We start from the raw sequence: 25939 nt of genomic DNA, 5'->3' as shown, positions 1-25939 counted from the left end.
TTTGCCTTTATTTTTTATTTTATTTATTTATGTTTTATTTGAGACAGAGTTTCACTCTTGTTGCCCAGGCTGGAGTGCAATGGCACGATTTTGGCTCACTACAACCTCTACCTCCCAGGTTAAAGCAATTCTCCTGCCTCAGCCTCCTAACTAGCTGGGATTACAGGCATGAGCCACCATGCCCAGCTAATTTTGTATTTTTAGTAGAGAAAGGGTTTCACCATGTTGGCCAGGTTGGTTTCGAACTCCTGACCTCAGATGATCCACCCACCTCGGCCTCCTAAAGTGCTGGGATTACAGGCGTGAGCCACCACACCCGGCCCTTCTTTGTCTTTAATGCTAAGACAGTCTGGCTTCAAAATAAATATTTTAAGAACAAACCTGATGAACAAATTGATGACTGGGGACAGAAAATCTCCCCAAAGCTTTATTTCAGATTAATAATTTGTATCAATAGTGTTGATTTTTGTAGCACATATAATCGTTCAAGGCTTTGCAAATATTTTTGAAGTTAGAAATTAAAACCTACGCTCTTCTGTATAAGCCTCCATGGCCATGGGCTTTATTCTGTAAGTGGTCATTTATTTTTCTCACCGCGTTATCTATTTTCCTACGCCAAAAGATATATTTATTTTATTTTATTTCAGCTAATGAAATTTATGCTCAAAAATGTGTTTTAAATATGTACTGATAAGAGAACAGTTCCCTTATTTGGGAGGTGTTTGTAATCTAATGTTAAGTGGGCAGGGAAAAGGATATTACATTGTTTATATATTAAATTATGTTTATATGAAAATTCAAGGGAAAAATAATAAAATTAGCAAAAATCAGTTGGTGGACAGGGTGAACTTTTTTTTTTTTTGGCTTGCTGTCTTTCCCTTTTTCCTATATTCCAAGTGTTTTGTGATTTCATTTGCTTATTTAAAAAACCTAAAAATTAAAGACATCTTCAGAACAAAATAATACGAAGTTTATTTAATTTCATCCACCAAAAACATTTTTTTATGCTTATAACATAACTTATGTTCATTGTGCAAACAAACATGAGATGTTCCAAAAAATATAAATGAGGACATTAAAAAATCACTGTCATTCCAAAATCTAGCTATATTCTCTATGAACATTTTGCTGTACTTGCTTTCACTCTTTTTTCTCTTCCTTTTTTCTTTTCTGGTTTTTTGTTTGTTTGTTTTGTTTGAGATAGGGTCTCGTTCTGTTGCCCAGGCTGGAGTGCAGTGGCACGATCACGGTTTACTGCAGCCTCAATTTCCTGAGAACAAGCAATCCTCTCGCCTTAGCCTCCCAAGTAGCTGGGACTACAGGAGCACACTACCGCGCCTGGCTAATTTTTTCTATTTTTTTGTAGAGATGAAGTCTCACTATGTTACCTAGCTTGGTCTTGAACTCTGGGCTCAAGCAATCTTTCCACCTTGGCCTCCCAAAGTGTTGGATTATACGTGTGAGTCACCTCACCTGGCTACTCTCATTCTTTTGAAATAGTGTTTAGTGTGATTGGAATTCGAGTATATGTAGAGTGTTTTTTTTTTCTTTTTCTTTCTTTTATGTTTTTGAGATGAGATTTCACTCTGTTGCCCTGGCCTGGCTGCAGTGGAGTGGTATGGTCATAGCTCACTGCAGCCTCACATAGAGGATTTTTTTCTCTTTTTCTTGAAATATCATGGGCATTTTACATGATGTTACTTTTGTTGAAATATTATTTGTAATGGTTGCTTAGGAGTCTTCAACATGAATAGCCTATAATACATGTCATAATTCTACCATTTTGTCAATGTAGCTGCTTTCCTTGCCTTGCCTTTTACAAATCGTGTTGCACTGAACAACACTGTACATAATATTTTGACTTGTCTTTGATTATTTCCTAGAGATGAAGTCTTAGAAGTGAAATGACTAGGTCCAGGGGCAAAAAAACTTTTTTATTCTATTTTATTTTTGAGGCAGAGTCTCATTCTGTCCCCCAGTCTGGAGTGCAGTGGCACGATCTCGGCTCACTGCAACCTCCACCTCCCAGGTTCAAGTAATTCTCCTGCCTCAGCCTCCAGAATAGCTGGGACTACAGGAGCGCGCCACCACACCCGGCTAATTTTTGTTTTTAGTAGAGACGAAGTTTCACTGTTTGGCCAGGCTGATCTGGAACTGGTGACCTCAGGTGATCCGCCCACCTTGACTTCCCAAAGTGCTGGGATTACAGGCGTGACCCATCACGCCCAGCTAGTAAAAACAAACAAACAAACAAACAAAATATATATATATATATAATGCCCTTCCTATGTTTTTGAACTGCCTGACCAAGAGGTGTCTTCAATGTATGCACTTGTGCTCATTAAGAGTATCTTTTAATTCTTAAAAAGGAGAAAAAGAACTTAAGCTATTTTAAAAGGTAAAAAATGCATCTCATTATTCTTTCTCAGCATTGCTTTGGTTACTAGTGAGGCTGCGTCTGCTTTTCCTGATGGGCCAGCTGTTGCTCTTTCTGTGAATAATGTTTCAAGTCCTTTTTTTTCCCCATTAGGATGTATTTATTTAAATAAATACATGTATTTAAATAAACTCTTTACCAGAAATATTATTTCTTTAGTTACAATATTTATGACAAATATTTCCCCATATTGTTCTTTAACTTTAAATTTTGTTTCTTATCACTTTTGGTACACACAAGTTTGCATTTTTACATGGTAAAATGTTGGTTTTGCTTGCTGAGAATTCCTTCATGGCTTTTATGTGTTAAAAGAGCATCTTCGTACTTGTCTGAATGTTCCACCTAGATTTTTTAATGTACTTTATTTTATTTTATTTATTTATTTATTTTTATTTTATTTTTTTTTTTTTTGAGATAGAGTCTCGCTCTGTCACCCAGGCTGGGGTAGAGTAGCACGATCTCGGCTCACTGCAAGCTCCACCTCCCAGGTTCATGCCATTCTCCTGCCTCAGCCTCCCAAGTAGCTGGGACTACAGGTACACGTCACCATGCCCCACTAATTTTTTTTTTTGTATTTTTTGGTAGAGACGGGTTTTCACCATATTAGCCAGGATGGTCTCGATCTCCTGACCTCGTGATCCGCCCGCCTCGGCCTCCCAAAGTGCTGGGATTACAGGCAAAATGTGCTTTATTCATTTATTTATTTAGAGATGCAGTTTTGCTCTTGTTGCCCAGGCTGGGGTGCAATGGTGCGATCTCGGCTCACTGCAACCTCTGTCTCCTGGGTTCTCCTGCCTCAGCCTCCCGAGTAGCTGGGCTTACAGGCATGCACCACCACGCCAGGCTAATTTTGTAGTTTTAGTACAGGCGGGGTTTCTCCATGTTGGTCAGGCTGGTCTCGAACCCCCTAACTCTGGTGATCCACCTGCCTGGGCCTCCCAAAGTGCTGGGATTACAGGCGTGAGCCACCGTGCCCAGCCAATGTGCTTAATTTTTTTAAGTTAACTCTTTAACTCATCTGGAATTATTTTGACGAATGGTGTGAGGCATAAATGGAACCAAGCTTTTCCCAAACAACCAATTTTCCATTATAGTTATTAGTTAATATTTCCTTTCTCCAATTAATTTGTAATTCTTCTTTTTACCACATGAGAAGGCTTTACATCTATGAGAGTCCATTGTCTGGGCCATTTACTTTATTTCACTGGTCTGTCACTTCTTGAACCAACATACCACAATATTTATATTGACACTTTATCTTTTCATATCTGATATGAAAATCATTCTTTTTTTTCTAAAACATCTTAGTTATTTTTATTAGTTTATTCATACGGATGAAAAAGTTTAGGATTTTGACACATTTTACCAGATCTCATGGAATTTTCTTTGGTACTGCACTTGTTCACTTTTCCAATCCTCAATCATGGTAGAGCTGTAGTTTTCCTTATATGGGTCCTGCTCAAATTGTTAGAAATTCTTATTTCTAAGAAATGTATTATGACTATCATAAGGCGATTTTCCCATCACCACCCCTGCTCAGGTTACTACCAATTATTGTTGGAATAACAGAAAGTGTTTTTTTCGCTATTCATCATACACATAGCTACTTGCTGCGATTATGGATTCTGAGAACGTCTTAGGTGACTATTTGGGTTTTCTAGGTGGGCCATCATATCTGCAAATAGTAGTATTTCTGCCTTTTTTTTTTTTTTTTTTTTTTTTTTTTGGTATTTCCACTTCTTGCTTCATGTTTTACTGCATTGGCCAGGGCTGGTAGAAAGATGTTCAGTGGTCACGTGAGGTTTTACTACTGACTTTTTTAGGAATGCTTCTGGTGTTTCTCATCTGAGTTCCGTTGTCGCTTAGACTTTGAAATCGCTTTTTAAAAATCGTGTTCAGAAAGCACATCTCATGGAAATGACAAATATGAGAACTAAAACCGACAAATTTCTCCCCAAAATCCCACATGCAGAGCCTCCTGGCCCGGAGCCTCCTGAGGCGTCGGTTCTTTGATGACTTCCCATTTCTTTTCCCTTTTTTTTTTTTTTTTTTTTTTTTAACGGAGTCTGGCTCTGTCGCCAGTCTGGAGTGCAGTGGCGCGATCTCGGCTCACTGCAACCTCCGCCTCCCAGGTTCCAGTGATTCTCCTGCCTCAGCCTCCCGAGTAGCTGGGATTACAGGCGCCTGCCGCCATGCCCGGCTAATTTTTGTATTTTCAGTAAAGACGAGGTTTCACTATGTTGGCCAGGCTGGTCTCGAACTCCCGAACTCAGGTGATCCGCCCGCCTCGGCCTCCCAAAGTGCTGGGATTACAGGCGTGAGCCACCGCGCCCAGCTGATGACTTCCCATTTCTTCCTTGGTTCTTTCGGAGCCACTTTGGGAAATTCGGTTCTATCTGCAGTGGTAAAATACAGGTCGGCTCTCCCCGCGCGCGGCCAATGGACGCTCCCAGCGCGGACAGACAGGCCCTTTGCTGGAGCTGGGCAGGGCGAAAGGACCCCAGGGCGGGGCTTCAGTCGAGTCCGGCCCCGCCCACCGCTGCAGCCGCGCATGCGCCATGTACAGGCTGCTTTGGACCCTCCCGCGTGCCGTTCTTACCCGGCCTGCCCCGCGCCGCCGCTTCCGGAAGTGGGTCTCGTCTCCTCCCAAGCGGAGTAGTTGTGCCTGAACCTGCCGTGTCTGCTACGGCACCGCAGGGCTGCAGAAACCCGGGGGCCAAGGGCGGGCTGCTTGCCGCTATGGCTGGCAGTCAGGACATATTCGATGCCATCGTGATGGCGGATGAGAGGTGGGTGGTGAGGCCGGGCCCGCACCCCGCCCTGTCTGGTCGTCTCCCAGCGGCTTCGCCGCCGGCTGCGGCCCAGGGCGGCTGCTGGAGCCTGGCGTCCCTTGGGCGTGCGCATTGGGGAGCGCCTGGTGGCCGTGGACGCAGGGACAAGTGTGGGCCTGATGCTCTGGTCCTCTTCTCCTGGCCCGCTCCGGCGGGGCACGTGCCCAGCTGCTCTTCCAGACCCGCCTTCCCTGTCAGGGCTGCCCCAAGCATCTGCTCAGCCTGGTGGTTCCCCTCCTCCGAGGCCGCCCCGTCCTCTGGGAGGGCAGACCTTTGCCATCTGGGAGCTGCCTTTTTTTCTGGTTCCTTAATCATAGGACATACGGCAGTATTCATGGATGTGCTGATAGATGTACCCGACCACACCCCTTTTCCTCCAGAGCCCCTGGGGAGCCCCTCGTGCTGCGACAGTGGGGGAGCTGTGAGTTGCCTCCTGGCTGACTTCCAGTGCCCGGCCCAGAGGACACGTCCATAGATGTTAGTTAAGAAAGCGGCCGAACATTTAGCAGTCAGTCGCTGACGTTTATTTAGCTCGCGCTGTGAGTCAGACACTGAGCTAAACGTTCCACCCTGGTTATCTACTTCAGCCCTACTTAGTGAGTGGATCCTATTATTCTTCGGAATTTACAGACTAGGAGGCACAGTCAGTTTCCAGGGTCACACAACTAATAAGTGGGGAGCTGTGCACCCTGCTTCATGGGGCGCTGCAGCCCACTCCTTGCACGTTTGGTGACTGCAGGTTAAGATAGTGCTAGTTCCACTGTTGGGCCTCAGGGTCAGTGCTACTCCGGGTACCAGTCGGAGAACATTTTGTGGTGATCTGATGCCATTTCTCTCTGTTGCCCTACCCATGTGATGTCAAACCCTGTGTATGTTGCAGTTTTTTGGAAGCGGTTGACTTGGGCTAGTGCTACTTGAACACTCACAGAACTTTGGCCCCCTAACTCTGGCTGCAAACCAGACTTACCTAGGAGACTTTGAAAAGTAGATTCCGGGCCAGATGCGGTGGCTCACGCCTGTAATCCCAGCACTTTGGGAGGCCGAGGCGGGCGGATCACGAGGTCAGGAGATCCAGACCATCCTAGCTAACACGGTGAAACCCCGTCTCTACTAAAAATACAGAAAATTAGCCGGATGTGATGGTGGGCGCCTGTAGTCTCAGCTACTTGGGAAGCTGAGGCAGGAGAGCGTGAACCCAGGAAGCAGAGCTTGCAGTGAGCCGAGATCGCACCACTGCACTCCAGCCTGGGCGACAAAGCGAGACTCCGTCTCAAGAAAAGAAAAGTGGATTGCAGGCCAGGTGCGGTGGCCCTCACTTGTAATCCCAACACTTTGAGTGGCCAAAGCTGGAGGATCGCTTGAGCCCAGGAGTTTGAGGCTATAGTGAGCTGTGATCGTACCATTGCACTCCAGGCAGGGCAACAGAGACCCTGTCTCAAAAAAAAAAAAAAAGGAAGAAAGAAAAGTAGATTCCAGAGCCTTGCTCCAGACGTACTGAATCTCTGGGGGTGAGGCTTTTGAGTTAATATCTTTGAATTTTCCTTGTGTGTTTCTAGTACCCTATCAGGTTTGGGAATCCCTAATTTAGCCCTTTGTTGTAGATGAAGAAACTGGGCTACAAGAGGTACAGTGACTTCCAGAGGCAAATAGGAAGTGGTAGATCTGGGACTGGAATCTGTGTCTTCTGACTTGAATTTTAGGCTTTTCCTCCTTTACTCTGGTTTGTCTTACTGGGTCCGGGTAATACAAGAGAGAGAAGTTTTTCTGGAGAAAGTATTCTTTCTCCTGTTGATTTGATGAAGCATACTTCTTCTTCACAGGTTTCATGGGGAAGGGTATCGGGAAGGCTATGAAGAAGGCAGTAGTTTGGGTGTGATGGAGGGAAGGCAGCATGGCACGCTGCATGGAGCCAAAATCGGGTCTGAGGTAAGTGGGAACCCCCATCTGGAGATGAAGCCTCTTCATTTACAATTTATAATTTATTTCGATATTCAGTGTGATGGAGTAAGAATTGTCAGGCCTTTTAAAATCACAGTGCCGGATGGGCGCTGTGACTCACACCTGTAATCCCAGCACTTTGGGAGTCTGAGGTGGGCGGATCGCCTTGAGGTCAGGAGTTGGAGACCAGCCTGACCAACATGGTGAAACACTGTCTCTACTGAAAATACTGAATTAGCTGGGCATGGTGGTTTATGCCTGTAATCCCAGCCACTTGGGAGGCTGAGGTATGAGACTCGCTTGAACCTGGGAGGCGGAGGTTGCGGTGAGCCGGGACCATGCCATTGCACTGCAGCCTGGGCGACAGGATGAAACTCCATCTCCAAAAAATAAACAAAAAAAATCACAGTGCCTTCGCATGGTAGTTAATGGACTAGATGGACTGTTGCTGGAGAAATATTCTTAGTACAGAACCAAGATTGCATTTTGCTGTAGGTAGATACAATTAAATTATGCATGCTGGATAAAAGAAAACAAGTCCCTGGTCTCCTGAGTTTACTTGGGAGTGTCATGGTGCTGACTCATGTACTAAGCCAGCTGAATCATTGTCCAAAGAATGGGTGCCCTCTGTCATGTGAGAATATTCCATTTATGTTTACATTGAAATTTCATTAACTTCATGATTTTTTTTTCTCTTCTTGCCCTTTGTCCTAGATTGGCTCTTACAGATAAGTGGCCCTTAGTGGCAAAGTCTGAGTTGAGGCAGTTATGACTATATTGGATGTTCGATGCTGTGAAACAGATCACCACAAAATTCATGGGCTTAACACAGCAAATATGGATGATCTCACATGTTTCTGAGGGTTGGGAACTCAGGAGCAGCTTTGCTGGGTGGTCCTGGCTCAGGGTGTCAGCCAGAGCCGTGTCACCTGAAGGCTTGACTGGGCTTGGAGGATCTGCCTCCAAGGTGGTGCTGTCACCTGACTGTGGGCATGGACATCTCCATGGGGCTGCTTGTGTGTCCTCATGACATTCAAGAGCGAGTGGTCCAAGAGAGCTGGTGAGGCAAGTGACACTGGCTTTTATCCCTAGACTCAGGAGCTTTGTGCTGTTCCTCCACATTCTGTTGGTTATGAAAGCCACCCTGGTGGAGTGTTGAGGGACCTGCACAGGGCATGGGTACCAGGAGATGAGGACTGGGGCATCTGGGAGGCTGGCTGCCCCACCGATGACCTAATTTCCTAATTTCCATTGCCTAATGCTCAACAGGTGCTTCCAGAACAATAGTGTGAGAAGCGCCGCTGCCTTCTGCCCCCACCTTTTGTTTTGAGATCTTGGTAATGAAAGTGTAGCTAGTTGCTTATTAATTTCACTCTTAAATATTTTTCACATTCACAGATCGGGTGCTACCAAGGTTTTGCTTTTGCATGGAAATGTCTACTGCACAGTTGCACCACTGAGAAGGACAGGTAAAGGTGGAGATGTCTTTCTTTCTCAGCGTAGGAACCAGGAGTTCTAGTTCCATGGGTTACCAGCATGCCCTTGAGTAATCAATCTGTCTGTTCCTCATCTGTAAAATGGAGAAAATTATCAGTGTCAAGCTTGAGTGTTGTTAGGAGATTTAACGGAAATACTAAATAGAAAGTGCCAGGCACATTTTAGGTGTTTGGTGAACACTGGCTGTTGTTGCTTCTCAAGAGTTCTATGCTCCTGCCTTTTACCTGGAGTCATTAGTGCACCGCATGGCTTTTAGATACCCTACCAATAAAATAATGTTGACATTGATTGTATTTTCGCATTCACCTTTCCCCTGAGCTTCTAATAAACAAATTATAACAGTTTTGTAGCACTTGGGCTCAGAGATGAGGACACCAGTGTCATCAGTTTTTTAATGTAGCCAACTAAGTCTGTTAACAAGAAAATGCCTTTAAATGTGTTTAACTCCTTTCTGGAACTTGTCAACACTCAGTAAGTGTCAGCTGTCATTTGAATTGTTTTTAGCCTTTAAAAACTCTTCCCGGCCGGGCGCAGTGGCTCACTCCTATAATCCCAGCACTTTGGGAGGCCAAGGCGGGCAGATCACGAGATCAAGAGTTCGAGACCAGCCTGGCCAATATGGTGAAACCCTGTCTCTACTAAAAATACAAAAATTAGCCGGGCGTGGTGCCGTGTGTCTGTAGTGCCACCTACTCGAGAGGCTGAGGTTGAAGAATTGCCTGAACCCAGGAGGCAGAGGTTGCAGTGAGCCAAGATCATGCCACTGCGCTCCAGCCTGGGCGACAGAGCGAGACTCCTTCTCAAAAACAAACAAACAAACAAAAACTCTTCTTCCTGCATTGTACTTACTGAAGCCCCATGTGACCCTGCTTTATCTATCTTCATTCTGAAGCTGGAAATGAACCCTTGAGATGGTTTGGATACTCTGCTGTTCATGGGCGGCAGCAAGCGCGGGACCTGAGCTGGTGCTCTGCGTCATTCTGACACCTGGTGGCCTCGCCTAGCGTGGGAGGGGCACAAGGAGAGTGGATAACTCTCTCCCTGACTACGTGACTTGTGCTTTTATTTGAAATATCTTGAATTTCTAGAAATACCTTGAATATCTTGAATATTCAAATGTTTAAGAATGAGGATGCTTGCAACTGATACGGGTAGTTCTTTCTGCTCCGTTTGTACCAGCAGTTGGGAGTCGATGGGATTCTGGGTTAGCAGAGGGGCACTTGAGGACATTTTCCTCCTGGTTCTCAGGCAGCGGCCGGCAGTTGGGGATCCCAGGGGAATCGCTGTTGGCAGCCTGTGCTGCCACTAGGTGGCAGTCAAAGCTGAGCCTGGCTCTCAACTCCAGGCCACAAAAGGATGTGTGTTCTTGGAGTTCTCCGCCTGTCTCCCTTCTCCCATAGCGGCAGAATCTGCCGGCTCCTGGAGAAGTGCTCCGCTGTGTGCCAGTGGTCCCATCCCAGGAGGTTGCCAGCCCTTACCCCAGAGCAGGGGTTTGCTGATGTCTGAAAGCAGCACACTCAGTCTAGCTAACAGAGAAGAACCGCTTTGGTTGACGAGGAGCTGGTGGAAGCCCTGCCAGACCCCCCTCGCAGCCGCCCTCATCCCATCCAGTAGTACCCAGAGGTCTCTTTGGAACCTAAGGCTTTATTGTAGAGCAGTGGTTCACGGATGTTTAGATCTTATATGTCAGGGTTTTTTTTGTTTTGTTTTTTTTAAATGGTGAAGGGCTGATATTGCATGTTTTACCTGTAAATTTTTCCAAATAAGGATGTTAAGAGAAAAACACCTGCCACCGCATTGTCATTCAGCAAAATGCTGGGCATTGTAACACCAAAGAAACCACGGAGAGCGGCATCTCAGGCCAAAAGTTGGTGCTTTCCGTTGAGTAACTAGCTTTCCGGTAAACTGCGTGACACTTCTGTCCCCAGCTTCAGCAGTCTGGTGAAACCCTCCTGCAGACCAGCGCGCACCGGGGCTGAGCACGGGGGCTCTGGCACCATCACTTTGTTTCATTAGCCCTGAGCTGCTCACACCTGCCTGACGTGTGCCGCCTCTGATGGTGCGCCCGGCTGGGTGTGTCTGAGCAGCATCGCTGACCAGAGAAGTCACCGCTTGCCAAGTGGAAAGTGCGTGGTCCTCTGCATCGGGTTAGCATACAGCCACCTCCCACGTTTTGGCGTCTCCCTTTGGTTTCCCTGGAAACCAGGTGCTTTGTTGCTAAAACTGACTTGCTTTGACCTTTCACAGTTTTGTATTTTCTCAGAGAGGTAGCCATGGTTAGCTCTTGTAAACTGGATGCTGCTGGCAAACTTGCTCTTCTCTGTATCCAGGAGCACCAGCTGTTTGCAAGTACACAGGAGGTCTTGGTTGCTTTGAATTGCTGTTGATTCATCCTAACCGTCAGTTCTTTAAAATGCCTGTTAATCGAGTATCTTGCCTACTCTGGCCACTTACATGGTCCAATGCGGCATAGAGGCAGCATGCTTCTCAGGACCACCTGTGGTTCATTGAAAAGACCTGGCCCCACGAGATGTACACATGTGTAGATTATTTTTAAAACCCTGCAGGTGAGAGCCCTGATCTCTAGGATCCAGAGGAAACCAAGAGACCAAGAGACTAACATTTATTGAGCACCTACTCTGTGCTAGAGTCCAAGCTTCATGTCAATATTTTTTTTTTTTTTTTTTTTGGGACGGAGTCTCACTCTGTCCCCTAGGCTGGAGTGCAGTGGCACAATCTTAGCTCACTGCAACCTCCACCTCCCAGGTTCCAGCAATTCTGTCTCAGCCTCCCGAGTAGCTGGGACTACAGGCACACACTATCACGCCCATCTAATTTTTGTATTTTTAGTGGAGACAGGGTTTCACCATATTGGTCAGGTTGGTCTCGAACTCCTGACCTCAGGTGATCCACCCTCCTCGGCCTCCCAAAGTGCTGGGATTACAGGCATGAGCCACCGGGCCCGGCCCATGTCACTTATTTAATCCTCTTGAAAGTCTGTGAGGTTGCTGTTACTCTCTCCATTTAAAAAAAAAAAAAAACAAATTAATTTCTCACCATCTGGAGGCTGGGATGCCCCCCATTTTACAGATGAGGCCAGCAGGGTTGAAAGCAGGTAGAGGTGTTGGGGAGATGTCATGCCCAGGGCTGCTGTCTCCTGAGTGCACAGCCTTTCTGCAGAACCTCCTTGCCTCCCCAGCAAAGCTGTTTCCTCCCTGGGGAGGGGACAGTACTGATTTCCGCCTTTGGAGGGAGGGGTTTGGTGGTTTACCTGCAGCTGAACTCTGGAAGGCTTTGAGCACAAAGATTCCAGATCCTGGAAAATCCCCAGACCCAGAGCAGGCCTGCTCGTGCCCAGCCCCAGTCCCTCTTGCCCAGTTCTGTCTGTTTCTGCATGTGTGACCTCGAGAGTCAGCAGGGCTTCTGGCTGCCTCAGCCCCTCGGCCCCGTGGTCGGAATGGAGGCGTGTCTGTAAGCTAGGCATACACTTGCTGTCGAGGTGCTGGGTATGGGCCTAAGCACGTTGCTAGGTAAATAAATATGATTTCGTGTAATGAGAAAATAATCATCCAGCTTTTGAACGAAGGCATTCTTAGCGCACCTGCTGGGTTTCAGTAAGCCAGCAGCATAGCTGTTGCGTAAGTTGAGCCTGTTGTGTGCACATGACTGAGAGTCTGTATTTCTGTGCTTTACAGCAGAAAGATGAAGGTCTTAGAATCATTGATTGGAATGATCCAGAAATTCCCTTATGATGACCCTACTTATGATAAACTCCATGAAGACTTAGACAAGATCAGAGGAAAATTTAAACAGGTGCGTGCACTGTGTGTTTCCTCCTGCTGGGAGCACCTGATTGTGCCTTTCCCAGGTGGGGCAGCGCACTCCCGGGGCCGCTGCGGCAATGGCCTGGGGCTGCGTGCACCACGGAACTGTCCGTAGAGGCGCCTCATCCTTGAGTTGCAGTGCAGGAAAACTGAAGACAGTCCAGAGAATAGGAGTTAGAACTCATTTATGGGCTGGCCACGTAGACAGGAAAAGCTATAGCTAGAGATAGAGTTATCTTCTCATTTTTCAGTAAAAATGCACAAGATTAAAAATTCCATCTCTTTTGTGTTTTCAGTTTTGTTCGTTACTCAACGTTCAGCCAGACTTTAAAATTAGTGCAGAAGGTTCCGGACTTTCATTTTGAGGAGGATGGATGAACAGAGACCGAACGTCGAGAAACAGATGTGTGTGTGACGTGTTTAGAAATGCGGTGAAGGGCCAGACGGTGCTGGGAAGGCAGTTGTTCAGTGGGAGGGTGAGGGTTCCGGTTCGGCCGTGGGAGGGCTTCCTTCCCTGGGGTTTTCTGCCCGTGTCACCTTGGTGCCCGCCTTGGGGCCTCTCCACACACGCCCTTTGTTGGGCTGAAGCCATCCCTGGCAGAGCCCTCGTGCATTGACTTGACGGCCTCTCCGGCAGCACAGGCCTAGCTGGTTCTGGGTTGGGGTTGGCTCTGGATAGGGTCAGTCACCAGGCCTGGACTGAAGGCAGTTGTTTTTATTATTATTATTATTTTTTGCAATGAGAGAGATGGTTGGCCCTGAATGAGGCTCATGGGAGGTTTGGACGGGTGCTGTGCCGCATGTCGAGGCCGATTGTGTGCCAGGCGCTGCGGGACGTGCCTCCCGTGTGTTATTTAATCCCTTCAGGAGCCCACAAGATGGGTGTTTTTCTCATTTTACAGAGGAGGAAGGGGAGACGCGAAGGGATTGCCTGGTCTAAGGGCACCCAGCAGCAGAGCTAGGACTTCCGCCCTAAGGCTGTGCCTCACTGCCAGCAGGCACAGCCGCCTCCGGAATGCACAGGCGAGTCCCTGTCCTCCCTCCCAGGCCACACGGGTCCTGCTGAGCCTCACGGAGCACAGGGGAGTCCGTAGTGGCCAGTTTGCCTGGGCATCTGGCTGAGAGGAAGAAAGGCCAGCCTGATCCTGAGGGGACCCAGACATATCCTTTGCACTGTCCCTAGAGGGGCGATGAGCTTTGCAGCATTAAAAAATGGTGAAGGGGGGAAATATTTTGAACCAAAGACCAAATGTTAGGCCGCCGTTACATTTGCAGAAGCTTTGAGAACCATGCGTACAGCCTCCTGCATTCTCCCCTCTCCTAGGAGCTCTTTTGTCTCTGTCCTTACGAGGCATCATACAGAGGCAGTGGGGTGGGCACAGATGAGCGGAGTGGATGGTTCGGTGGGTCCCCACGAGGCGAGTGGTGGTCATATGTGATGGCACATGTTCACACACCCTCCTGTGTACACCCCAGGGTCACCGAAGTCCCCACACGCTGGCTCTCCACACCCCTCCTGTTCCAGAAAGCATGTCGGAAAGCAGTCCAGGAGATTATTAAGGGGTCGCCATGAATCCACTTCGGTTTTAAAACCATTCCCGAACATCCTAGTGGATTGTGCTGTGCTGCCTAAGCTGCTGGCTGCAGGAGCCAGAGAAGTGACCCCCGCGGGAGCAGCGGCAGGTGGACCTCCACTGTGGCTCGCTTTGTTTTTGTTTTGTTTTTTCTTTTAAGACGGAGTCTCACTCTGTCGCCGAGGCTGGAGTGTATTGGCGCGATCTCGGCTCACTGTAACCTCCACCTCCTGAATTCAAGTGATTCTCCTGCCTCAGCCTCCCTAGTAGCTGGGATTACAGGCGCCCCCCACCATGCCCAAGTAACTTTTGTATTTTTAGTAGAGATGGGGTTTTGCCTTGTTGGCCAGGCTGGTCTTGAACTCCCAGCCTGAAATGATCCACCTGCCTCCATCTACCAAAGTGCTGCAATTGCAGGCATGAGCCACCACTCCCGGCCTGCTTTTTGTTTTTGAAGACAGGACTTAGGTCTCCTCCTCCCGAACTCTAAACCTGCGTGTGTGGCTGTGCACCGCTCGTTTGTAGCCTCACCTCAGGTCTGGGGAAGTCTGCGCTGGCATCTCCTCATTGTGCCTTCATCAGAGCTGGTGCCTTCGGGCCAGAAAGACTCTCCTTCTTTCTAGATGGTGGGATCAGGGGCCTTTGCTGTGTTTCCCTTGGTGGATTTTTGTGTTTGTAAGTTGTCTATTTTGATAATGTATTATTTTTATAACTGGAGAAAAAGTAAATAGCATATTTTAAAGTGAAAGTTTGTCTGGGACCATTTATAACACAATGTCATTTATAACACGGCATCATTTATAACACAACATCCAGCCAGTTTTTTTCTTCCTCCAGGGCATTTAGGATCTGGATATGAAGGAAGACATGGGCCTTAGATTTCCGCCAGCTCGTCTCCTTAACCCAGCGTAGACACAGCCACTGCGAGAGTGCGCCCATTGTGTTGAGGACTGGTCAGCTCCTGCTCACCTGGCCCAGCCACCTGTCAGCAGCTATTACTAATCCACCCTCCCCGAGACATCTCTATCCCCACTGTCCCCCACCTTCTCTCCCCTCTTCTCTTTTTTCTTCTCCCGTCTCTGTCTCCTGTTCTCTCTCCCTACTCCCTCTCTGCCTCTTTGGCACAGCTGGCTGAGCAGCAGACTGCCACTTCCTCCTCTGGTTTGCCTCACATGGGAGCCAGGGCTGCCTCCTCATCTTCAGGATTCTCACACACTCTGCTGACCTGCGCCTGCCTGGCCCCTTTCTAGAGGATGAGACCCAGTTTCCAGGAGCCCTTGGTCACCGCCGACATTGCAGTATGGACAGAGCCCACTGTAACAGGTGCTTCCATCGTATCCAGGCAACGCCATCCTCAGCCTTTACACAGGGAATGAGCATGTCTGTGTCTCCTCTTCTGCTAATGAGGTGTTAGTAGAGGGTCCGACCAGTCCCCAGCACAGTGGCCCACTCTTAGAATGGCTGTGTCTGCTGGGTTAAGGAGATGAGTTGGCAGAAGGTCCTGCGGGGGCTTCTGGGAGAGGTTACGTCATTCCAAAGAAAAGGTGCTGGTGCTATTTTGGACATCATCCTGTTGGGATGCGGCAGCTAGAACTGCTCCAGGCATCTTGCAGGCTGGCTACAGCTGAAGCCACCCCTGAGCCTGGCAGAGCGAAGAGCTAGGAAGAACCTGCGTCCTCGGTGCCACTGCTTGCTGTTCCCACCAGCCCTGAGCCACCTTGCTCGCACCTGTGAGCGCTACCCGTCCCAGTCCTGCAAGGCTGTGGCCCTGGGTGTCCGCTGTTTGCGGACAAAGTCTGCTTGCTGTCTTCCCCATCCCTGCCAGGCCCATCCCGTCCCGCTAGTTCCGGACATCAGCCTTTGTCCAGAGTGGCTTTGAGTTTGGGAGCTCCTGGGGTTGGATTGCATCCCTTGCGGTTGGTTTCCCAAGGCTCTGGCCTGCTCCTTCCTTCCTGTCAGAAGCTCCCAGTGTGTCATCTGCCACTGTCTCAGCTCAGGCTGCCACCACAGCACCACTGATGGGTGGCTTCAACAGCGGTCCATCTTCTCTCGGTTCTGGAGGCTGGAGTCCGAGATCAAGGCGTCACAGGGCTGCTCCCTCCTGAGGCCTCTCTCCTTGCCTTGCAGACAGCTACCTTCCCCCCGTGTCCTCACGTCTTTCCACTGTGTGTGTCCTCATCTCTTATAAGGACCCCAGTCAGATTGCATTTGGGCCCACCCTTACAGCCTCATCTGAACTTAGTTACCTGTTAAAGACCTCACTCTCCAGTCACATTCTGAGGCACTGGGGGCTAAGGCTTCCACACGAGTTTTGTGGGGACACGGTTCAGCCCCTCACAGGACTCTGGCTGTGGCTGCTGGATAGACTGCTGAATTGGGACTCGGGAGAAGAGAAAGCCATTTCATGTAAAAGTTGAAGTTATTTCAATTAGTTTTTTCTAGAATGTTAACATCTAGGCACAAGTAAGAGTAGTCAGTCCTCCACTGAACTCTCCACTTTGGAGTCACCTCTCAGAGTCACTGGATGGCTAAAGGGAACTGCCCAAGGGCCACACTGCTGTCCTAAAACACGACCACATTTCACTTTATTTTACATTCACCCCTTGACATTTTTTTCTCTAACCAGTGGCAAGAAAAGAATGAGGAGATATGGAAGAAGGGACAAGAGGCCTATTTGCTGAGTGGCTGCTGGTGGCCTGCCCTTTACCAGGATTATCCACCAGTGCTGGAGGCAGGGCTACCACCCTCACTTTGCAGAGATATGAGGCCCGGCTGAGAACAAGTCTAGTGGTCACAGTAAGTGGCCAACTTCAGGCTTGATGGGGCGCAGCAGGGCTTGAGCAGGTTGCATGAACGATTCGCTTCCTGAGGCCGTTATTTTAGACATGTCTTCTTCGTCAATGCAGAGGCTTGTTTTTCTGGGAATTTGCAGCCTGTCTTCAGGACCAGTCTTGCATCTGGCACAGCAGTCCCCAGCCTTTTTGACACCAGGGACTGGTTTTGTGAAAGACAGTTTTTCCATGGACAGGGCTTGGTGGTGGGGGATGGTTTGGGGATGAAACTGTTCCACCTCAGATCATCAGGCATTATATTCTTGTAAGGAGCATGCACCTTACATCCCTCACGTGTGCAATTCACAATAGGGTTCCTGCTCCTATGAGAATCGAATGCCACTGCTGATCTAACAGGAGGCGGAGCTTGGGCTGTAATCTTCTCTTGTCTGCTGCTTACCTCCTGCTGTGGGGCCCGGTTCCTAACTGGTCATGGACTGGTGCCGGTCCACAGCCTGGGGATGGGGGACCCCCGATCTAGCAGACTGAGGCCAGATTGAGGTAAAAGCAGATGAATTTATGGAAAAGGATCCATGCCGGCAGCCTGTAGGAGAGGCAGTGCCTGGATGGGTCTTTAGCTGCCCCAGACCCCGTGAGCAGGTCTCTCCTAGCGACGCCTCTGGCACTTTGGGAGCCCAGGGGAGGGGAGGGAATGAGAAGGTGGGCAAAGGAGGAGATGACCTTCGTACTGAGCTTTGCGAGCGTTCATCTGGCCTCACAACACCGCAGAGAAGTCTCTCCCACTCTACCTGAAAACGCCAATGTAATCTGGAGATACCAAAAAGTGTCATGAACACGCAAGCTTATCCTAATTCCCACCGTTATTCTGGTCCTTAATGAATCAAATGAGGAACTGGTTTGTGACTCAGGAAACTGAAGTCACAGAGTTCTTGAGATCTGAGAAAAATGGGTCACTGTGTTTGGTGCTTCACAGGACGTGGGGCCTGCAGGCGAGGAGCCAGGCCTCAAGGGTTCAGTGAGTTGTCCAAGCCAGCGTGACTAAGGGTTCCGCTGGGACCTCTCAGATTAACTTCCAAGAAGGAAAGCCGCTCCTTGCGCATACACTTTTTCTTAACTCTTCCCGGCTGGTAAACTCAGGTGGCATTGAGGCCTTGGTGTCTACCCCTTGGTGACACCCCCATCAGGATAATGCCTTGGCTGTGTCTCCCTGGCACCCTTTACCAGAGCAGCTGGGCTTGGGTTGCAGGGATGGAAGCCTTTATCTCAGGCGATACCTGAACATGTAGAGTATGTGATGCTTGCTGAGCTAGAGGCTCATGGATTGATGTCCCTCTGCTGGTTCCAGTGAGTATGTGCCCCTGAAATTCGAGGGGACTGTGGAGGCTGCTTCCAGGCTTTGAGAGCCCAAGTCTGTTGCAAATTGAATTGTATCCGCAAAAGGAAACGTTGAAGTCCTAGCTTCTGGTACTTTAGCTTCTGTGACTTTACTTGGAAATAGGAAATAGGGTCTTTGTAGATTTTTTTAAGATGTAAATTGGGCCAGGCGCAGTGGCTCACGCCTGTAATCCCAGCACTTTGGGAGGCTAAGGTAGGTGGATCACGAAGTCAGGAGTTGGAGACCAGCCTGGCCAACACAGTGAAACCCTCTCTCTACTAAAAAGAATAATAATTAAAAAATTAGCCAGGCATGATGGTGGTGCCTGTATTTCCCAGCTACTCGGGAGGCTGAGTGAGGCAGGAGAATCACTTAAACCCGGGAGACGGAGGTTGCAGTGAGCCAACATCACGTCACTGCACTCCAGCTCGGGCAACAGAGCAAGACTTTGTCCCCCCCCCCCCAAAAAAAAAAAAGATGTAAGTTAAGGTGAGGTCATACTAGAGTAGGGTGGCCCCTTCGTCCAATATGACTGGTGTCCTTTTAGTGGGACGGGAGCCAGTGGCACAGAGGAGAGACTGCCACGTGAAGACATGGGGCCGATGGCCCTGTGAGGACAGAGGCTGAGTTTGGAGCTGCGCATGGACCAGCTGAGAAGAGCCAAAGGTTGCCCGAAACCACCAGAAGCTGGGAGACAGCGGGCACTGCAGACACTGCTGGCCTCTGGAACTATGAGAGAAATGTTGGTTGTTTTAAGCTACTGAGTTTGTGAAAATTCATTACAGCAGCCACAGAAAACTACAAGGCCCCTCTCCCTGCCTGGGCTTCGTTTGCTGGTCTGGAGGGTAAGGGTGCCGGCCACACCATCCAGACACTTCCAGCCTTGCATGTGGGGCCTCCTCAGGGATTTGCCTGGACTCCCCCAGGTCTCAGCCGCCACTGAGGGCAAGTGGCGGGAGCCCCCGAAAGGCGCTGTGACCGCAAGGCTCACTCTCCAAGAGGCCTCTGCCTTCTGGGAGGCGCAGCTGCCCTGCACAGAGGACTGAGTCAGGGTCCACCAGAGAAGGCTGGCTTGAGCCTCTCCCCTGGTCTCAGCCCCTGCAGGCACTATCCGGCCTCAGAACTTGGGAGATGGATGTGGTCAGGCCCTTTCTCCAGGTCAGTTTGGTCATACGCGTGCTCTGTTACACACAGAGTGTGTGCCATGGAAGAGGGACCTGTCCCTTCAGACAGAGCAGTTCTAGGCATACTTCTGGGCACTGGTGGCCCCAAGAGGAGTCATTCCCTGACCCTGTGGAACTCCCAGCTAAGCAAGACAGGCATGTTGAAATTCCAAGATCACATGGTAACTTTGTCAGTCGCTCCTGTTGTTTATATCAGTCATAACACGTTAGATCTAGAAGAGGTAGAAAACACACACAAGCGGCCGGGTGCGGTGGCTCACGCCTGTAATCCCAGCACTTTGGGATGCCGAGGCGGGTGGATCACGAGGTCAGGAGATCGAGACCATCCTGGCTAACACAGTGAAACCCGGTCTCTACTAAAATACAAATAATTAGCTGGGCATGGTAGCGGGCGCCTGTAGTCCCAGCTACTCGAGAGGTTGAGGCAGGAGAATGGCGTGAACCCAGGAGGCAGAGCTTGCAGTGAGCCGAGAGCAGGCCACTGCACTCCAGCCTGGGCGAGAGTGAGACTCCGTCTCAAAAAAAAAAAAAAGAAAACACACACAAGCTGTAATAGTTAAGGGTCTTTGAAAACCAAATGACACAGTGCCCATATCAAACTGACTTAATGAAGGACAATGATTGGCTTCTGGAACAAAAGGGGGATGACTTCAGGAGAGGCTTGATCCAGCAGTTTATCTGGAGACCCATTCCCTGCTTTCCCTCAGGGCTGGCCTTATGCTCAGCCTCCCCTGTGAGGTCCTGGGAGCAGCTCAGTCTTCCCTTAGGGCTGCAGGGGGGCAGTACCACCCCTAGGCTCGTGTTTCCCTGCTGGGAATCCTAAGGAAGGGGGAAGCATTATCTTTTTCAGAAGCTCCAGAAAATGTCTCCTCAAGACTCAATGGCTCTATTTGATTTCTCACCCATCCATTAACTTGCTGCTCTTCTGGTGGGTGTGGATGTGCAGTTGGGTTTCAGCCTATGAAGACCTGGCCTGGAGCTGGGGATAGGGTCGGTCCCACGCAAACCACAGATCTGGGAATGGTGGTTCCCTGGAGCAAAATCTGGGTGCTGTCAACACCAGGAGGGGGCATCCGTGGTGTCAAGAAGACCCAGAACTGTCTACTTAATGGGCCAAAGGAGGGAAGTAAGATCGGCTTTGGTGCCACCACCCAGGCGGCCGCCGTGGTATGGGGGCCTGTGCTTCCAGACCTGGGCTGTGCGTGGAATGCTGATGGTGATTATGCGGATGCGCCGAGGGGATGATGGCGTTCCCTGAGTGATCACTGCACCCCAAGCTCAGTGCTCAGCAGTGCTTCACACACATTGAGCCATAGAATCCTCAGCACCCCAGAAAGAATTCAGTTATTGGACAGAGATTTATGGAGCCCCCGTTCTGTGCTGGTCGTTGTCGTGAGTAGGAGATGGAGACGACTCCCCATCATGGGCTGTGTTCTTGCAGGATTTCCCCATGTTATAGGTGTGAACATTGAGGCCCAGAGAAATGAGGCGCACAGCTGGAAAGCTGCAGATCCGAGATCCAACCCCAGGGCCTTTTACTCCAAAACGTGTGTGCTTAATGTGTGCCTATACATGCCGGTGAGTTTTCTTTTTAAACAGCTGGTCACCCTCAGATGTCCACTGCCGGCCTGTTTGGCTGCCCTTCTCTAGGCCAGCAGCCAAGACACAGTGCTGCCCGCAGGGGCGACCTACTGGGAGCCCCGAAACAGGTGGAGCTGGCGAAGCAGGGCCCTGAGCTGTGTGCGTGGGGCCTGGCTGCAAATGGCCCAATGAAGGCTCCGTGCATTTCCCTTTTTGAAGCTTGAGCCTTTTCTTCTCCATGAGGCTGACCCACCAGGCTGGCTTGGTCACACACTAGCTGTGCGGTCCTGGCTCAGTTACTTTACCTCTCTGGGCCTCGGTTTACTCATCTACAACAGGGGTCGGCAAACTACCACCCTCAGCCCGAATCCAGTCTGCTGCCTATTTTTGTAAATAAAACTTTATTGGCACACAGCCATGCTCACTTATTCACAGAGCGGCTGCAGCTGCTTTTGCACAGGGCAAGAGAACCTGTGGCCCGCAAAGCCTGAAGCCTCTCTCTGTGGCCCTTTCCGGAAAACCTGCCAATCCCTGACCTAGCAGATGGGATGATTGTGTGCGGGAGAGTGTAGGCTCTGGGAGGGCAGGGCTGTGTCTGTGGCTGCCACCAGAGTGTCCCCTCCCTGTCACCAACCCATGGGGTCGTTGCAAGACTCAGAGAGAAACTGTGTTCAGTGTTGAGCACAAGGCACGCAGTGCGTGCTCAGTAACCTCCAGCTGCGATTCCTCCCGTGATTAAACAAAGGCAAGGAGGACTGCCCCGACAGGCTCAGAGGGCCCGGGGTCTGGAATAGGAGCTGATCCTCGGGTTAGACCACTCAGCTCTTAAAGTGGCTGCCGGTTGAGAGGCTTGTCTCAGCTGCCGCTAGGTGCAAATTAAAAGGATTAATGGACACCGCCGTCTTTGAAAGGCTCAAGGCCCACCGAAGCCCCTTCAGCAGAGGGCTCTGCATTCTCTCTTCCCCAGCCCTCCTTGTGTGCCCTCGTGAGTGGCAGTGACAATGCTCCCGGATGTGGGCCCCAAGGCCAGCAGCCCCAGAGCTGCCCGCCCACCCGTCCGCCTGCTATTGTCTGCTCAGGCCTGGCGGTGTGGCGCTGGGCTTGTGGGGCCCTGGCGGGCAGGGGACTGTGGGAACGGATTAGAGGTCCTGGGCTTGCTTTCCTCGTCTTGCATAAACTCTTGATCAAAGACATTCCTGGGATGACAGAGCCCTGTGAGCTGCGAGGCTGGCCCAGCGTGCAGGACGCACACCCCACGCTGCAGCCCCTGCACAGGCCTGCCCTTGCTGGCCCTCGCTGGCCCTGGCTGCAGTGCTGACTTTGGGGACTAGCCTTATGATGGGACTGGTGATGGAGCGGGTGCCAGGAGGCAACACAGCCTTCCCCACCAGATTCAGAGGCCAGGCCCCTAATGCTGGGCAGAGCGAGGCTGTGACTGCTTCCTGGGGTGCTTCAAGGAGGGTCACGCTGCATGCAGGGTAGCCGGAGGGATTGCTGGATGCATGCCACTGCTGCTGGGCCTGGCTTCTCTGGACTCCCATGGGCACTGCCCCACCCTCTGCACAGCCCTAGCCACTGTTATCCCACAAGCGCGGTCCAAAGTCCACGTGCCCACTCTGCCCAGCCTCCTTCCTCTGTCCCCTCAGGGCCTTTCACTCCTTGTGACAACTCTAGGTGCTTTCTGGGCTCCTGGGGAACCCCCGACCCTTCCAGCCATGGAATCAGCTCCCAGCATGCGGGTCAGGCTGGACCCATGGCTCTGCAACTCAGCCCAGAAGCTTGGGGCTGCCCTATAGGAGCCGACACGACCTCCCTTCCATTCGGCCCCCTTCCTAGGACCCACTGTGTGCCAGGGTGGGGAGACGGAGGCAGAGAGAAATCTGGGAGATTTCCGTCCTGGAGGGGCTCGGCCAGAGCAGGAAGGTGCCCAGGCATGACAATCCCGGACTCCCAGAACCACCTGCCTGCTGTGGGGTGGGGAAGCCCTCAGAGAGCCCGTCCTCACAGTCAGAGCAGAGATGAAGGTTCCTGTGGACCGAGGCGGTGGGCCAAGCGCAGAACAGGAAGCTCGATGCAGTCTGGTGTGTCAGGAGCTCCTGGGCAAAGACATCGAGCTTATTGGGGTCAAGGCTGGGGAGAGATGGGGCTGAGTCCCAGGGACCTTGGACGGAGCTGAAGGGAGATAGGAAGGCTTGGGGTTGGGGGCAGTGGATGAAGAATGGATGAGGACTGTCTGGCTGCAGGGAGATGGACCAGGAGGCAGGGCAGGGCCCCTCGTGAGCAGGTAGGGGTGGCGGGCGTGTGAGAACAGGCTTCTGTGAAGGGGCTGCAGGGAGAGCTGACTGCGGAAGGCTTTGTCTCTGAAGTTCCTCAAAGGTCAGTTTTTACCATCACCCTCTGGGTAGCGCAGATACTCCAACAAGGGACGAGGTCTCCACTGAATCCCAGAAGGGGTTGCAGGCACAGAGGTGATGTCAGTGGAGTTTGAGAGTTGGGAACAAGGGCCTAGAGTGGCCAGACGATGCCTTTGATATGGTTTGGCTGTGTCCCCACCCAAATCTCATCTTGAATTGTAGCTCCCATAATTCCCACGTGTTGTGGGAGGGACCCGGTGGGAGGTGATTGAATCATGGGGCAGTTTCCCCCATACTGTTCCCATGGTGGTGAACAAGTCTCAGCAGATCTGATGGTTTTATAGGGGTTTCCCCTTTCACTTGAGTCTCATTCTCTCTTGCCTGCCGCCATGGAAGACGGGCCTTTCGCCTTCCGCCGTGATTGTGAGGCCTCCCAGCTACGTAGAACTGTGAGTCTATTAAACCTCTTTTTCTTTATAAATTACCCAGTCTTGGGTATGTCTTTGTTAGCAGTGTGAAAACGGACTAATACAGCCTTGGAGCTCGTGGCATAACCACGATGTATAGACCCACCCATCACTGGGGGATGTACAGAACCCCCCATCGTGGCACAGCCAGGGGTGGGGGGTGTACAGACCCCCCCATCGTGACACAGCCAGGGGTGAGGGGTGTACAGACACCCCCATTGTGGCACAGCCAGGGGTGGGGTGTGTACAGACCCACCCATCACGGGATGCCACAGATGCCGAGACAGAGAGAATGGGTTGTGGGAGAGCTTGCAACTGCTTCACTCTGGGCCCAAGCCTTCTCTACACACTTGGCTGTGAACCCACCTGACCCACTCAGGGCCCCTGCCCTGCCCTGCCACCCTGCCTGAGCCCCGTGCTCGGCTCCATCTCTCCCAGTAGACATGTCGCTGCCTTTTGGCTCTGCCAGACCTATCAGCCTACACATCCCTCTTTCATCTTAAAAAACCTTCCAAACACTAAAGTAGATCCCTAGACCCATGTGCTCCTCTCCCTGCACGGCAAAGTGGCTCTCCAGCTTCTTCCCCACATCCTTGCTCAAACCTAACAGGATCCGATGGCTCCCTTGCCTGCTCCGTGAAACAACCAAAGGTGCCCTGTGCGATGGTCGGAGCTCTCTGCACAGGCCTCCTGCTACACCCATGTGCTCTCGGGGGATGAATGTAAACCCAGCTGCAGGCCAGGGGTGGGGACATGGCTTCCCTAGGACCCCAGCCCTGACACAGGACCTGGCCATTGCCTGGAACTGGACAGCCGCAATGGTGCAGACCTGGTCCCTGCCTTCAGAGTAATTTGCCCAGGAGAAAGGAGGAGCTGGGCCTTGTGAGCCACCCGAGTGGCCACCAGTGTCACCTCTGGCTCCGACTGTCCCTTGAGCTCTTTCTGATGTGACCTGTCAGGGGCACCCTGCAGGCTCCCCCACCCACTCAATATAGGACTCCCTCGAGGAAGGCTCCCGGAGCCCCCACCCTCAGGGGAGAGGCTGGTGGAGACCTATAGGGGCCAAGCGTTTCCCTCCACACCCCACCTTCCTCCCAGGGCAGGCGCCTGTGCAGCCAACATACCGACCACCCCGGCCCCACTGTGAGCCCTGGGAGGAGTGCTCTACAAGGCAGGAAGGGTAGACAGCAGGTGCTTCATAAAGGCCATGGAGATTCAACCTGCAGCTGACAAGTAGCACCCACCGGTGGTGTGGGACCTGAGCTTCCACTTAGCTTGGGATGAGGACAAACCAGCCTCACAGATGGGTTCAGGAGTAGTGACCAAGGTCCGCGGACACCTTCCCAGGGCACTCCCGCTACCCGCCTCCACCCCGGGGTTTGAAGTTAAGTTCAGTCACGTGCACCTGAAATCCAGAGGTGGGCGTCATGGGTGTCCTATAAGGCGGCCTCCAGGTCCCCACGATCCCAGTGAAAGGCCACCCTGGATCATGGCCCTGACACAGTGCTTTGCTCTCCCGGAGCCTGGCGTCGCCAAAGGACCATGATTCATCCAGAGCAAACAGCAGTTTGCGCCAGAAGAGGGTTAACGAATGCCGGCTTTATTTATTTTCCTATCTGCAAATAACCCGGGAAGACAAACTGGTGGGGCAAGGAAGGGGGGGAAGATGTTCCCCATCAATGGGCACCGCTCACGTCACCCAGGCCGGAGCTGTTGTCTCGCGTGGTTGGAGGTGGGCTCACCCAGCCAGGCAGCCTGCAAATTATTCTCTGGAGCCTCCCGGGGACAGGACACCGCCTCCCACCTCACACACCTGTGCTGAGGGCTTCCTCCCAGTTGGGAGGGGTGTGCCTGCTCCTGGCTGGATTCTGTCCCCACCCCCGGGGATGTGGCAGTGTCAGGAGACATTCTTGGTTGTCACGGCAGGTGGCGTGACTGTCATCCCGGGGATGGAGGTCAGGATGCTGCTGAACTTCCCACAGCGCACAGGACAGGCTGCGGCCTCCCGCATCCACCGAGCCTGCCACCCTGCCCTGGTTCTAGGGCACCAGGACACGCGTCCCTGGCTCACGGCCAGCCCAGGAA

At 51.1% G+C, this 25939-nt stretch overlaps 2 protein-coding genes across 5 annotated transcripts; both read left to right on the top strand.

The window, feature by feature from the left end:
- The first annotated feature begins 3941 nt into the window (after positions 1-3941).
- LTO1 (LTO1 maturation factor of ABCE1) lies at positions 3942-14849 on the top strand. 4 transcript variants are annotated; one of them, XR_010113361.1, is made up of 7 exons: positions 3942-5226; positions 7089-7194; positions 8605-8675; positions 12399-12516; positions 12824-12932; positions 13430-13550; positions 14004-14849. XR_010113361.1 is itself a non-coding variant. In XM_008954210.5 (6 exons), exons 1-5 carry the CDS (start codon positions 4877-4879, stop codon positions 12890-12892), a joined length of 714 nt encoding a protein of 237 aa, XP_008952458.2. In that variant the 5' UTR covers positions 3942-4876; the 3' UTR covers positions 12893-12932; positions 13430-14849. The 4 variants fall into 4 exon arrangements, 2 of the variants coding, with proteins under 2 accessions (XP_008952458.2, XP_003828811.2); XM_008954210.5 differs by having other exon boundaries at positions 13430-14849; XR_010113360.1 differs by having other exon boundaries at positions 3943-5226; positions 12824-13550.
- Positions 14850-14987: 138 nt separating this feature from the next.
- On the top strand, positions 14988-25921 carry LOC100973265 (uncharacterized). Its single transcript, XM_063608212.1, has 2 exons — positions 14988-23836; positions 25781-25921. Exon 1 carries the CDS (start codon positions 22505-22507, stop codon positions 23207-23209), a length of 705 nt encoding a protein of 234 aa, XP_063464282.1. The 5' UTR covers positions 14988-22504; the 3' UTR covers positions 23210-23836; positions 25781-25921.
- The last annotated feature ends 18 nt before the right edge of the window (positions 25922-25939 follow it).

This window comes from Pan paniscus, chromosome 9 (genome assembly GCF_029289425.2).
Source record: "Pan paniscus chromosome 9, NHGRI_mPanPan1-v2.0_pri, whole genome shotgun sequence".
NCBI classification, from domain to species: domain Eukaryota; kingdom Metazoa; phylum Chordata; class Mammalia; order Primates; family Hominidae; genus Pan; species Pan paniscus.
Note: the sequence above shows the minus strand (reverse complement) of the source record. Positions and strands in the feature narration are given on the sequence as shown.